Raw genomic sequence first — 15080 nt, forward strand, 5'->3', positions numbered from 1 at the left:
ATCTATCATCTTAAATCTAATCTGCTGTTTTTTTTCAGTGAAGAAAGCCAAGATTTAGAAAAGAACCTTTGACTCTAGCACTATTCCATGCCATTTTAATGGGAGGATATAAAATCTGATAAATGCAAATATTTTCCTATTATAGTGACTATCATTCTATCACTAGATTTTTGAAACATTTACATAGACAACCATCAGAGATATTTGAGCAGATAATCCTTCTGGCACGTAACATTAGAGGGAAAATTAAACTGAAGTTTAGAGTTGAAGTGGTTGTCAAGTCCTTATACCCCCACATGGGACTTCTTATTTGTATTCATTAGCAGAGATTAAGAGCAGAAGACACTGCCTATGAGACACAACAGGCCAGAAATTTTCTAAATTAGCCACTAAACGTAATGTTAGAAGTGTGCATTATTTGATGCATATCTCTTTTCGGAAGATGTTTACTCTGCACAAATACATTTTAATATATACATAAAGGTATAGGTATTTACAACTATACTAAAATCACATATAAATATATGTATGCATATGGATATATATGTATGGGTGTATATGCATGTGTATATATACACCTATATATTTATGAATATACTACCATTTATATGTAATAACTATCATTATAGATACATATATATATACATAGCATACAGATAGATATACACACACATACCTGTAAGTTATCTAAGTGTGCCCTAAATGTCACCATAAGTATCTTTTAAATTTTTTTTTATATTGGAGTATAATTGATTTACAATGTTCTATTAGTTAACAGCAATCAGAAGAAAAAGAAATAAAAGGAATCCAAATTGGAAAAGAAGTAACACTGTCATTGTTTGCAGATGACATGATACCATACATGGAAAACCCTAAAGCTGCTACCAGAAAACTGATAGAGCTCCTCAGTGAATTTAGTAGAGTCACTGGATATAAAATGAATACACAGAAATCTTTTGCATTTTTGTACACTAAAAATGAAAAGTCAGAAAGAGAAATTAAGGAAACAACCCCATTTACTATCATATCAAAAAGAATTAAATACCCAGGAATAAGCATACCTAAAGAGACAAGGACCTGTACTCTGAAAACTGTAAGATGCTGAAATCAAAGATGATACAAACAGATGGAAAGATATACCATGTTCTTGGACTGCAAGAATCAGTATTGTCAAAATGACTGTGCCACTGAAGGCAATTCAAAGATTCCATGCAATCTCTATCAAATTACCGATGGCATTTTTCACAGCACTAGAACAAAAATTTTGAAAATTTGTATGGAAACACCAAAGACCCCAAATAGCCAAAGCAATCCTCAGAAAGAAAAACAGAACTGGAGGAATCAGGCTCCCTGAGTTCAGATACGCTCTAAAGCTACAGTAACCAAAAAAGCATGTTACCAGCACAAAAACAGAAATATAGATCAATGGGACAGGATAGAAAGACCAGAAATAAACCCAGACACCCATGGTCAATTAAACTATGACAAAGGAGACAAGAACATACAATGGAGAAAAGACAGTCTCTTCAAAAAGTGGTGCAGGGAAAACTGGACAGCCACATGTAAAAGAATGAAGTTAGAATATTATTTTACACCATGCACAAAAATAAACTCAAAATGGATTAAAGACATAAATGCATAATTGGATACTATACAACTGTTAGAGGAAAATGTAGGCAGAGTATTCTTTGACATGAATTGCAACAGTATCTTTTTGGATCCACTTCCTAGAGTAATGAAAAGAAAAGCAAACAAATGGAACCTAATTAAACTTAATTTGCATAGCAAATGAAATCATAAACAAAATGAAAGACAGCCCACAGTAGGGGAGAAAATATTTGCAAATGAAGCAACTGACAAGGGATTAATCTCCAACTATATTAACATCTCATGTAGCTTAAATCAAGAAAACAACAACAAAAAACCGTCACAAAATGGGCAGATCTAAATAGACATTTTCCCAAAGAAGACAGATGACCAAAAAGCACATGAAAAGATGCTGAACATCACTCATTATTGGAGAAATGAAAATCAAACTACAATGAGTTACCACCTCCCTGGTCAAAATAACCATCATCAAAAAAATATCTACAAACAATAAATGCTGGAGAGGGTGTGGAGAAAGGGAATCCTCTTACACTGTTGGTACAACCACTGTGGGAAACCGTATGGAGGTTTCTTAAAAAACTAAATATAGAACTACCATGTTCTCCAGCAATCCCACTCCTGGACATGCATCTGGAGAAAACCCTAATTTGAAAAGATATATGCACCCCAATGTTCACTGCAGCACCATTTCCAATAGCCAGAGCATGGAAGCAACCCAAATGTCCATCAACAGAGGAATGGATAAAGAAGATGTGTTGCGTATATACAGTGGAATATACTCAGCCATATAAAAGCATGAAATAATGCCATTTGCAGCAGCATGGGTGGACCTAGAGATTATCATACTAAGTGAAGTAAGTCAAAGACAAATATACCATTTATATGTGGAATCTAATAAAATGATACAAACGAATTTATTTTAAAAACAGAAACAAACTGACCCATTTCAAAACTAATTTAATGGTTACCATAGGTGAAACCATTGGAGGGAGGGAGGGATTGGGAGGGTGGGAATAACACTAGTGTATAAAATAGATGGTTAATTAGAACCTCCTGTATAGCAGGAGGAAAATCTACTCAATAGTTTGTAATAACCTATTGGGAAGAAAGAATGGAAGTATTTATATGTATAACTGATTCACCTGCAGTACACCCAACACACAAGATTATAATCCAACTATACATCAGTAGAAAACAAAAATTAAAAAAAAAATCACTCAGGAAAATAGAAACAAAATATACGAGAAACTCATATAAGTCAATATCAAAAAACAACCCAATTTAAAAAATGGGTAGAGGATCTGAATAGACTTGTTTCCAAAGAAGACATATACATGGCCAGCGGGGACATGGAAGATGCTCCATTGCACTAATCATCGGGGAAATGCAAATCAGAACCCCAGTGAGATACCACTTCACATCCGTCACAAAATGCCACCAACAACAAACACTGGCAAGGACATGGACAATGGGGAACCCTCATGCTCTGCTGTTTAACGTGTAGAGTGGAGAAGACTCGATGGAAAATGGTATGAGGATTCCTCAAAAAGTTAAAAATATTAACTACCATATGATCCTGCAGTAATACTCCTGGGTATTTATCTGGAAACACACACACCCCAACTGTAAAAGATGGATTCACCCCTATGTTCATTCCAGCATTATTTAGTAACCAAGATACAGAAGGATCTTAAGTGCCCAGTCAATGAATGGATAAAGAACATGTGATACAAACAGATGTGCACACACAGAGGAATATTATGTAGCCATAAAAAGAATGAAATCTTGCTATTTGTGGCAACATGGATGGACCTAGAGGATATTATGCTAATTGAAATGTCAGAGAGAGAAAGACAGATAATGTATGATTTCACTTATATGTGTAATCTTCAAAACAAACGAAAACAAGCCCAACTAAACAAACAGCCATAGATACAGAAAACAGGTAGCTGTCCGTTGTCAGAGGGGAAGGGGTTGGGGGCTGAAGAGAAATAGAGAGGGAAGGAGATTAAGAACTGCAGACTTCCAGGGACAGAATAAAGGAATCAGAGGTATGAAATGTGCCGTGTGGGGAACACAGTGAATAATTATGGAATATCTTACCATGGTGACAAAGGACGGCTCGACTTCTCGGGGAGATCATTTTGAAATGTATAGAAATGTCAAATCATGCTGTTTACCAGGAACGAATACAGTTTTGTAGGTCAATTATACTTCCAAAACCAACTCATGTCAAAAGAGGTCCCACTGGTTGTTACCGGAGGTGGAGGGTGAGAGGAGAGGGAATTGCATCAAAGCAGTTGAAAAGTAAGAACTTCTTATAACTTGTAGTTACAAGAGCAATAAGTACTAGAGCTGAAAGGAACGATATGATAAGTAGAATCCCCACTGCTGTACATTCTATAGGAAAGCTGCTCAAACTAAGTCCTAAGAGTTCTCATCATAAGGAAAAACTCTTTTCTATTTCACGGATGTTCACTAGACATGGTGGCAGTTGTTTTATGAGGTGTGTAATCAGTTCATGATGTATCTAAGTTCATTATGCTGTATACCCTAAACTTGCATGGTGCTAGAAGTCAATTACATCTTAATAAAATGAAGAGAAAAAAAAGTTATGTGACAGCAATTGTTGGTGAGGATGTAGAGAAATGGAATCATCATACGTTATCCGTGTATGAAAAATACAGGGATAGGTTCTTGAAAAGTGCAACATAAGCCTGATGCATGATGCATCCATTCTATTTTTAAGTGCTTAACCGAGGAAAAATGAAAAAAAGACTTGTACAATAATGTTCACAGCACTATTTTTCACAATCTCCAAGTCCATATAATAGTGAACAAGTAAAAAAATGCCAAACAGAATACTATGAAAAATTTAAAAGTAATGAACTGCTGATGGGCATGCTGCAGTGTGACTGAACCACCAAAATGTGTTAAGTGAAGGAAACATACATAAAAACCAGTTTGTTTCATTCTTTTTCCATAAAATTTCCAGAAAAGACAAACCAAGAGAAAGGCAGTGTCAATGAGTAGCTGCCTCGGGGTGGGGGTGGGGAGAGGGTATGCCCTCCGAAGCGGGAGAGGGACATCTTCTGGGCACGGTAAACGCTCCAGATCTGAATTGTGGTGGCTGCTCATCTCTTTCTCCCTAATGTTAAAAACAATATATTTTTAAATTATTATATTGTCTGAGACCAATTAACTTGGTATGTAAAGAGAACAAACTGGTTTTTAAAAAGAATAAAATTTCAAAATTTTTATTCAAACTTTCATTACCAAAATGTCAGGTTTAAAATATTGTTAACTTCCCTGTGTCTCACTTTCTTTATATCTAAAATATAGAGCTGATGTCTACCTAACAAGATTCTTAGAAGAAATAAGACAACACATGGAGAACTGTTTCACAGAGCTTTTGAAGAGGAGCTGCCATCCAGTAAAGTAGGATTTCCATTCATTAGTGGATAACAACTTTAATCAGTACATTTAAAATCCTAGATCACAAGGATTAGCTCTGCTTTTGCTTATTATCTTATTTTCTGGTGTCTGACAGGGCCTCCCTTCCACATAGTAGGCCTCTATTTTTGTGGAATTAAAAAAAACCACATAAATGAATAGTCTAGTGTCCACTGAAGAAACTGCCCACCAAGTCATGTACAGAGAACAAGTGGTGCAGTTCGCCAAAGCACTTTTATAACGTTGCTCTACAAACTAACATTCTAATGGATGCTTCCCTTAAGAGGGGCATTAGAGATGCTACAAGATTTAGCAGCTCCCGATCTAATGCTCTTTCGATGTAAAAGTATCTACTGAAAGGAGCAGCGGCCTGGCCTGGCCTGTGTCTAGCTCCCTAGCGGTCCTCCAGCACCCTCGCTCCATTTCTGCCTCTACACTCGAGGTGGGGGCGATACTTTGGGCACGTGGCTAACGCCTGCTTCTGGTGGTGCTACCATTCCAGGAGCACCCGCTTCCCTCGCTGATTTGTGACCAAGAATGAAAAACACGGGATAAATTCTCCCCAAGCCTCCTAAACCTTTTCTTTGCCTCCTGTAGGTTCTGCAGTCATTCAGCTGCAGGCATCTCCTAGGCCCCCTCGGTAATACCTGAGATCCATGATCAGAATCGTCTGGGGGGCTTGTGAGGTTTCAGTTTCCCAGAAACCTCTCCTGGAAGTTCTGCATCTTTAGAACAGAGAGAACCCAAGTTATCTGTGCTTTTTATGAATACCCAAGTAATCTAATGTTTGGTTTTCTTTGGAAAATATCTCTTTGAGTGTAGGTATCAAAAATGTGTGTGTGTGTTCACATACTCCTGTATATGTAACAGACAGTGAGGACCTACTGTATAGCACAGGTTCACCTGTGCAACATTTTGTAATAACCCATATGGGAAAAAATGGATACGTGTGTATGTATGAGTCATTTTGCTCTACACCTAAAACTAATACAATATGGTAAGTCAGCTATCCGCCAATTACATTTCAAAAGAAGAAGAACGACCAGAGAGCTTGCTTTCTCTCTCTCCTGGCCACGAGGGGACATGGCTTGAAGGTGACCATCTGCCTACCAGGAAGAAAGCCCTCACCAGAGGACAGAACTGCTGTGCAACTTGATCTTGGACTTCCCAGCCTCCAGAACTGTAATAAATAAATTCCTGTTGTTTAAGTAAAAACAGATTATGTAGGTTATACATATATATGTGTCAACCAAATAAAGAAGGGGCATTTTAATAAATATAACACCATGTTTACATTTTATGGAGCAAAATATTTAGTGTTTTAAATTGCACTGGGTTTAACATTATCACACATATGCCTAAGAGACTAGTTTTTCAAACTGTCACTGAGGAACTGAACATAACATTAAAATGCTGACACCAAAGGATTCCAAGCTGGAGAGGACTCGGAACATCCTCCATTCCCCCTTGTTCTCTACAGGGGTCACCTGGTCTTCTAAGCACGGAAGACCCCGACTGCGACTCTCATCAGCTGCAGAGTCCACAGCGGAAGGGGGTCACAGTCAAAGCTATGGGAAGGTGGAGCTCCAGCAACAAGTCAGCAAGAACCATAATGAGCAATAGTAAATTTGCCACCACTCTTTCTGTAGGAAGAAGCAGAGAGAAAGAAAAAAGTTACTCCAAGGACACCCGCTCCCTGGCAGTACACACTACGTTCCTGAAGGAGGAGACCTGAACTTGGGGCTCGGGGAGAGGCTGTGCCCTCCTGCCGTACACGCGTCCTCGCCCCCGGCAGGGCCGCCTGACCCTTCCTGCTTGCTCAGTCCTGACTCGGCCTTGGACGGGACCCAGGAAAGGAAGGCCTCAGGGACTGTGGGCTCCCCGATCTCCCAAGAGGCAGGCAGAGTCTGGGGCGTGAGGGACAGCTATGCCACGGGAGGACCTCACGGGAAAGCAGATGAGTGTTGCCGAAGCGGCTGGCAGATCTGTGGCCCACAAGTTCCTTCAGCGTGGCGGAGGGAAGGGGGTCGGGTGAGGAGGAGGGAAGGGGCTGGGGTGGGGGTCCCGGCCCGCTCTGCACTCTACGGAAGGTCTGAAAGGCCGCCAAGGTCTCAGGAGACAAAGATGACAGTCACACAGGCCCTTTCTAACATCAGCGGCCCGTGGTGACGGACGGCAGAGTATCCTCTTTAGTCTGCTGCTTGTTCGGCTATGTCCCCTCTGGCTGGGGGTCTGCGAGGCTGCGATCTGCTGAGCATCAGAGCTTTGGAATAACATCAGCCTGGCCACCAGTGCGCTATGAGTACTTCACTGTCAATTAAATCAAGTGAAATCATTTGCAGAACAAGCAGCCTGGTTATAGTGATGGTTTTACACTACTTTCAGAAGAAAGGATTTTAAGAGACAGGGGAAGTGTTTTTCCGTGGCTTTTAGAGAAATACGAAGGTGATTTTCTGTATAGGTTGTGCCTAGGTTATCAGCAAATGGGTTTTCTTATGATTCTGTGGCTTCTTTATTATTTTGGGAGAGTGAACATTAATATTATGCTCTTACTTGAGTGCGTCGCAAAAAAAACATTCATTGCAGTAAGTGCAGCCGTTGGTTGCACAAAGAGGGTGATATTCTTTGGTGCATGTTTTCACATCACTGTATGGAGCACACTCTATCTGTAAAACACAGATAACATACACTTATTAGACAACGCATATTCGAAAACAACCTTCTTAAACCTGAATATGAAACGCTGCACATCCAAAAAAGGATCATACAATGTACATTTCGGGTTATTTCAGCCTTTATATAGTCACAGCCCAGTAAATAAGAAAATACTGTCAATATTTTTAGAGAATTTGTGTATTAAGACCTTGAAGCTGGCTGACTATTTTTATAAGGTGACCAACTTCCTAGCCTCACCCGTGATCCCTCCCAGGTGACATTTTGCTCATTCCTTCCCCCACCCCCACCCACCTAAGGATGTCACCAAACTGAACTCCTACTGCCCTCTGGAATTTCCTGACACAGCAATACTTACGATCACTGGATTTATGTATTTTGTAGTTTGGGATGTTTTGGCAACCTTCACAAGTAGGTGATACTCGCCATATTCATACAGGCCTTTTTCACTTTCTTGTGACCTCTGTTGAGAGCTGTAATTTATTTTCATCCTCGAGTAATATTCCACTCTTGGGTCATACAGAAATCATTATTATTTATTCTTGGGCACACTGGTTATTGGGATGGTGCTTTTTTCCTTTCATTTGGTCAGGATGACGAATTCCACCCTAAGGACACTTTTCTCTCTCTCAGTTGTGTGTGCAGCAAAAAACTACCCAAGACTGGAATGTGAAGGTAAGAGGATAAATACGCCATCGTCCTGACAAACACTGCCGAATGGTTTGTATTGCTTCCTAGAGTCTATTTCTTAACCTTGGTGTAATAATGATACATAACACGCTTTTACTTTCTGAAGAGTGAATAAGTCTTTTGTACCTTATATTTGATCAACTTTGCTGTGATTTTGAAAAACTGAAAATGGTTACAATTTCACATTTCAACTTCCAATGAACCAGTTTTCATGTTTCAACTTCCAATGAACCAGTAGTAACTTACCCAGTGCCTGTAACTCCGCGTTTTTGTAAGAGCAGTTTCTGCAACCAAAGAACAGTTAAAAAGTTAAGAAGCTCACACATATATTGGCAGCAGAAATCTATATATACGACCTGTTCAATTACAACTAATGAGTAAGGATTTTGTGGTAGTAAGGAAATATAAATTCTCAAATATATTCAAATCTTAGGAAAAATAATCCCCCAATCAGTCTAACTCTGTGAAAAACAGAATTACGTTATTGTTAATAACTCCTAATGTGCTGCTTCAAGAAACCAATTTTTTAAAGCTTTGTAAAAGAGGTATTTCATTATGACGAAAGACAGTGTCCTGGCAGAAGTCACTTAAATATGAAGCAATTCTGCTCTAACGTCAGGGTTCTAGTCAATTCCTAACAGTTCCTCCCCCCCCCCCCCCGCTAACATTATGCCCTCCCCCCCCCCCGAGCTTTAGGGAAGACAACCAGTCAACTGAGGTATGAATGATTTCTTTCCTTACCCAAGGCCTTTAATTTCGGGGACTCAGAGCTGACAACTAGAAAAATCGGATTTTCAGGGAGTACCGGATCAAGGAGAGATCATTCTTTCCACACACTTTGTATTAACAACAGTGGAATATGGGCCCCCAGAGGAAAAATTCAATTGAAAAAGAGCGAAGGTCTACTGCCTAGTCTAACCCACTGCTCTCTCAATTTCTCTAAGATGGGAAATAAGAAAAAGCAATTCATGAGATTCATAAGAGGAACTTATACACAAGCCCTGGGTCGTTTTACCAGGGAAAGAATTAAGAACCCCCCAAAACAACCACTCCATTCCTAAATTACAGCAAAAGCTTCCTGCATTTCTAAGATATATGAAGTGTTTTACCCAGGACTGGAAAATTCACTCACCAGAATAAAAAGTAAAGGCCAAGATGAAGAAAAGCGCTTTGATCCATGATGAGAAGAGAGGCATTTTATCAAGGCTGTCAAAGAAACCCTCCAGGATGTTTGCAACCACGGCACAGAGACACACCACACCGTCCATTCCCAACGGACAGGCAAACAAACTCTGGACGGTCTTGGCAAGTGTCTTACTACAGAGGAAGTGCATCAACTCCCTGGAGCCCAAGTGAAGGGGGACTGTCCCACCTCGTGTTCCCCCAACCCTATAATTCAGCAAGAAACACCGTGACATCAGAAGACTGCCCTCAAGCGTGAGAGAAAGCCCATGAGGAGTGCTCTGGGCACACGTAGGAAGCAGCTGGTGAGTCTCCGAGTCTCCGGGTCGACCCACGAGGCGTCGAGACGGCACTCAGCCTAAGTGCGCACAGTAAATCTGGCGCGGCACTCACGGCAGTGCCACTCACGAGGGCTGCTTCCTCTGACCCACCCCCCCAGACCTACCTGACAGAGGGCAGATCAGAGGGAAGCAACAGTGGCTATCGCATTCACCCTCTGACCATCCATCTCCACCCAGCGAAGTCACTCTTCCTGGTTTGTGAGCGAGGAGATGGGGCGCCCAGGGCAGATAAGAGGCAGGAGGTCAGGAGAGCTGCCTCCCAGGGATTTCACAACACACCTCCCTCAGCAGGAGGCTCGGGACAGCGTGATCTGATGAACCCAGACACAGGTAGGAGGAGGAAAGAAGGAAATACCTTGCAGTTACAGATCTGAAGATAAGAACGTGAAAACTTTCCAGCCAGGTGAATTGGAAAGGAACAAGAAGAGCAAGCAGGAGAGAGAAAGTTTGGAAGTGTTTACTCAACAAGAGTCTAAACCCTCAGAAGTTGTTCTTTTTTAAAATCACTGTTTGCTAACACACCTCTCATATAAACTACCTGCAAAGGGAAGGACGAAACTTTGTTGAAAGTGTTGGAAAGAAAAAAAAAAAATTTTGTACATCTGTCTAGGTTCTTCCAGCTGGTCCAGGAATTAAATTGACATGAGGGAAAATAAAATTTAATTATTTACAGGGATCCTGAACCTGTGAACTTCCACAGACAAGCAAAATGACACACACACACACACACACAATCAGGGAGAGGGATTTGCTGGGCTCCTCTCTGTCTAGCACACTCAGTTCATCTCATACTCTAGGTGTTACCGGAAGGATGTTACTGGGACCCGGATTCTTGCTCACGGAGCCAAAGGATGGACTTTGTGAACACACAGGTGGCAAGCAGAAGTCTTTATTGTAGGAGGGCGAACAGCGCCCAGCCCAGAAACGGGGAGGGGGAGGAGGAGTCCCCCTTCTCTAATCTTCTAAGGAGGTCTTATCTCTCAAAGACACGGGTGCCAACATGGGGTCCTGCTATCAGCTCTGCTCCCTACTTGTCTTGCCCGGCACCTGCATCGCGCCTCGTCCAGTAGGGACCTAGGGTGAGGGTATGTCCCCTGAGACGGATGGTTTCTTTTGTCCTTCTGTGCCCTAGACTTAGAGTCGCCACTCTTCACATTCTTTTGCCGATAGTCAAATGCATAGGTCAGGGGTTAATGTCCGCCTTGATGTGAAACAAATGTACTTTCTATAGTTAATCTTCCAACAAGCAAGGTCTTTTTTTTTTTTTTGTCTAGGTCAGTTTTTACCCATCTTAAGCCATGGGCCTTAATCAGGGAACATATCGAAGCCCCCGTTCCTACACGAACCCCCTGCCTTTTTATTCTGCCTCATCCGTATCTCTGGCAATAGCTCTCTTCCTGGTAAAGGTCTCTTATCTAAGTTCTTTCTGGCAGTTAGGGGTAAGATCAACCTGCATCTTTGGTTTCTTAAAACAGTCACCCCAAATAATCTTCATGCCAAAGAGATACACTTGAGGTTGGCAAATTTTGCTTCCTTACAAAAGCACATCTGTTAGAAGCCAAGTGAATCTGCTACTCGCTGAAACGTTCCTATTCTGATAAATAGATAAAGAACGGAAATGTAAGATGCTAAATAATTCCATTTATCATTCTTCCATCCCCACAAACATTTTTGGAGTCACTACCATGAACATGACATGGCAATTATGGTACACTGTTGTTTTCAAATATTAATTCTACATTTCTTTAGTAAAATACTTTTTAAATGCACATCTGACAGTTCCACTTAAGCATAATTCTCATTGGCACAGAGGGGGAGACAAATGGACCCCCAAGTATCATCCACCCAGAACGGGAGACTTGGGTTGTGGATAGCAGGGTCTCTCGCATCTATCCATCTTCCTTGGAGCCATTACAGGAAAAGAAAGGAAATCATAAATGATGCTTCTTTCCTCTTTTATATCTGGTATATTAGTTTAGCCTGATTCCTAACAAGTACAGACAACTTCAGACTTCTTCTTTCTGAGCTGCATTTCTTGGAATGTTAAGTCCATCTGCTACGTGCTCTCAGTCTAACAATGGAGACCCTATTGGCTAGGAATGCCTGAGGCCAGGGATACCTGTGGCAGCTGCATTTCCCCAGGGAGCCACTGCTGTGTCCAGACTGGTTCTCCTTATGACTGCAGGATACAGTTCAGGAATGCAAAGCGGGTAACAGTGTCTGGTTTTCGGTGATGCTCTAGCCATAGGCCATGGGCAGTCTTCTGTGCTCTCCACCTTAATCTGTGTTAGGGAGATGTGGGAGAGATCTGCATTAGCCAGGCGCCACTGTGCAGGAGGGACCAGGAAATCCCGACCCTCACGTTAGTGCCTCTTTTCCACCTGGCACAACTCAGATTATGCTGGTACACAGAGCATCACGTGGGCCCCCGGGAGGAAACAGGTACTCTGCAGCCAAAGGGCTCCGAATTCTTTTCCACCTGGCACAACTCAGATTATGCTGGTACCCAGAGCATCACGTGGGCTCCCGGGAAGAAACAGGTACTCTGCAGCCAAAGGGCTCCGAATTCTCTTCCACCTGGCACAACTCAGATTATGCTGGTACACAGAGCATCACGTGGGCCCCCCGGAAAAAACAGGTACTCTGCAGCCAAAGGGCTCCGAATTCTCTTCCACCTGGCACAACTCAGATTATGCTGGTACACAGAGCATCACGTGGGCCCCCCGGAAAAAACAGGTACTCTGCAGCCAAAGGGCTCCGAATTCTTCTCCACCTGGCACAACTCAGATTATGCTGGTACCCAGAGCATCACGTGGGCTCCCGGGAAGAAACAGGTACTCTGCAGCCAAAGGGCTCCGAATTCTCTTCCACCTGGCACAACTCAGATTATGCTGGTACACAGAGCATCACGTGGGCCCCCCGGAAAAAACAGGTACTCTGCAGCCAAAGGGCTCCGAATTCTTCTCCACCTGGCACAACTCAGATTATGCTGGTACCCAGAGCATCACGTGGGCTCCCGGGAAGAAACAGGTACTCTGCAGCCAAAGGGCTCCGAATTCTTCTCCACCTGGCACAACTCAGATTATGCTGGTACACAGAGCATCACGTGGGCCCCCGGGAGGAAACAGGTACTCTGCAGCCAAAGGGCTCCGAATTCTTTTCCACCTGAGCACAACTCAGATTATGCTGGTACACAGAGCATCACGTGGGCTCTCGAAAACAAGGGGAAAAGGGGCCCCCGGGAAGAAACAGGTACTCTGCAGCCAAAGGGCTCCGAATCCTTAGCAGATAAAACTCTCTGGTTAGAGAGTTCAAGCAGTTTTCTTTTGCCATATGAATTTGACTTCCAAAGTGCTTCTAAAAGCACTGAAAAGGCTGACCCTGGCTCTAAGGGGTTATAAGACCCTCACTCGCCTCCCCCTTCGCTTCGCTCTCTTCCTTTCGATCCATACGTCGCTCCACACTCCATCTCCCGCCCCGAAAGCCACAGGGCCCTACATCCTTGTTGTCTCTCACCGACAAGGTTCATGGATGTTCAGTTACACAAATAAAATGTTACATTTCCTCACAGTCAAGTTTTACCATAAATAATAACTGTATAACAGAAGCAGTGAAGAGCCAATGGAAGATGTGAGCTGGGCAACAAGATCAGATTTGTGTTTTAGAAATAGAATTCTTTTTTTTTTTTTTTCGTCTTTTTGCCTTTTCTAGGGCCACTCCCACAGCATATGGAGGTTCCCAGGCCAGGGGTCTAATCGGAGCTGTTGCTGCCAAGCCTATGCCAGAACCACAGCAACGCAGGATCCGAGCCGCGTCTGCAACCTACACCACAGCTCATGGCAACGCCGGATCCTTAACCCACTGAGCAAGGCTAGGGGTCGAACCCATAACCTCATGGTTCCTAGTCGGATTCGTTAACCACTGCGCCACAACAGGAACTCCCAGAAACAGAATTCTTGAAATTCCTATATATGTGGAGAATGGAGAAATTTCCCTGCAAGTCAAAAATAAGACATGTATCACAAATTCAAATACGAAAAGGCTTTGATAAAGATACTATTTTTTACCAAATTTGTGTAACTACAATAAAAATCCCAGTAGGACTGTCTGACTGGACTAGACACAGTGTCTCTAAAACACACCTGAGATAACACATTCTCAAGAATATCCAAGAACACAGGAAAAAAAAAACCCAAACCAAAATACAATGGATGGATTTCTTTCTTCGTTCCATCCATATTACTGAATACCTATCAAGTGGTTAAAAAAAGAAAAACCACCCCGCAGGACAGTATAATTTTAAGGTTGACACTGGGTAAGTACAGAGGGGTCTCTTCTGCGGTACAGCATGCAGCCTAACCACGTGGAGGCGGCATCGTGGAGAGATGCGGAATACTGGCTGCGGAAATGGGAGGCAGAGGGCAAACCAAAGATGCTGCCAGGAGTGGCACAGGTGCACAAAACGCCCCTGGTATTGCTCTAAGCCTGTGGGTGGTAAATTAAAGGGACATTCATTCCAGAAGAGGAAAGACGATGGAGAGAAAGGAAGGAACCCGGGCTTTGGAGTGAACGAGTCTGTGTCCGAATCCCATTCCTGCCCACTGGTAGCTTCACAAGCAGCTTGTTAGCTTCAGCAAGTGAATCGACTCCTCTAAGCCTCAGTTGCTTTCTTCCTTAATACAGATTTTATGGTGATATAAACTTCATGGGATTATTATGAGGAAAAAGTATGATGAGAAATGCAAACCACAAAGCAAAAAGAAAGAGATGAATGTATAAATCCCCAAGTAAGTGGGTATGGAGACAAGGATAAAATAGAAAGGTGGAGGAGTTCCCGCTGCGGTGCAAGGGGAGTGGCAGCATCCTGGGAGCCCTGGGATGCCCGTTCCGTCCCTGGCTTGACACAGCAGGTTAAGGATCCGGCTTTGCCACAGCTGTGGCTTAGGTCACACTGCGGCTTGGATCGGATCCCTGGACTCTATATACCACGGGCGGCCAAAAAAAAAAGGTAGATGATAAAATATCCCGAATTACAAGGCAAGGGGAAAAACGTGGAGCTAGTCCCTCCTGAGGCTTTCCTACTCAGTAAAGAAAAGGTGAGGTTTTCCATTCAAAGTAACGTAGAGGTGGTGT

The 15080-nt window shown here is 42.5% G+C and overlaps 1 protein-coding gene and 2 long non-coding RNA genes across 10 annotated transcripts in view; 2 read left to right on the forward strand and 1 right to left on the reverse strand.

The window, feature by feature from the left end:
* Window positions 1–15080, reverse strand: part of LOC396905 (acrosin inhibitor) — a 121344-nt gene that overhangs the window by 9698 nt on the left and 96566 nt on the right. For 4 of the 8 annotated variants that reach the window (XR_014836461.1, XR_014836462.1, XM_085009631.1 and 1 more), the window contains exons 1-3: window positions 9557–10162; window positions 8671–8708; window positions 7615–7727 (exon numbers count right to left, since the gene is read on the reverse strand). Coding sequence is in view for 4 of the 8 variants with exons in the window: in XM_085009631.1 (XP_084865757.1) it covers window positions 7615–7727; window positions 8671–8708; window positions 9557–9842 (437 nt within the window). In the remaining 4 variants the exon portion in view is untranslated. Of the gene's footprint in view, window positions 1–6315; window positions 6705–7614; window positions 7728–8670; window positions 8709–9556; window positions 10805–12066; window positions 12230–15080 lie in introns of those variants that run through there. The other 4 variants (XR_014836464.1, XR_014836465.1, XM_021080532.2 and 1 more) reach the window with 2 other exon arrangements.
* On the forward strand, window positions 4951–6365 carry LOC146405820 (uncharacterized). Its single transcript, XR_014839060.1, has 2 exons — window positions 4951–5046; window positions 5659–6365. It is a non-coding gene; the product is annotated as an uncharacterized LOC146405820 (long non-coding RNA).
* LOC146405821 (uncharacterized) lies at window positions 6698–14138 on the forward strand. Its single transcript, XR_014839058.1, has 3 exons — window positions 6698–7092; window positions 8368–12389; window positions 12752–14138. It is a non-coding gene; the product is annotated as an uncharacterized LOC146405821 (long non-coding RNA).

This window comes from Sus scrofa, chromosome 2, assembly GCF_054392235.1.
Source record: "Sus scrofa isolate SSC_HxYL_T2T_F1_AM1 chromosome 2, Sscrofa_HxYL_maternal_Yorkshire_Landrace_v2.0, whole genome shotgun sequence".
NCBI classification, from domain to species: domain Eukaryota; kingdom Metazoa; phylum Chordata; class Mammalia; order Artiodactyla; family Suidae; genus Sus; species Sus scrofa.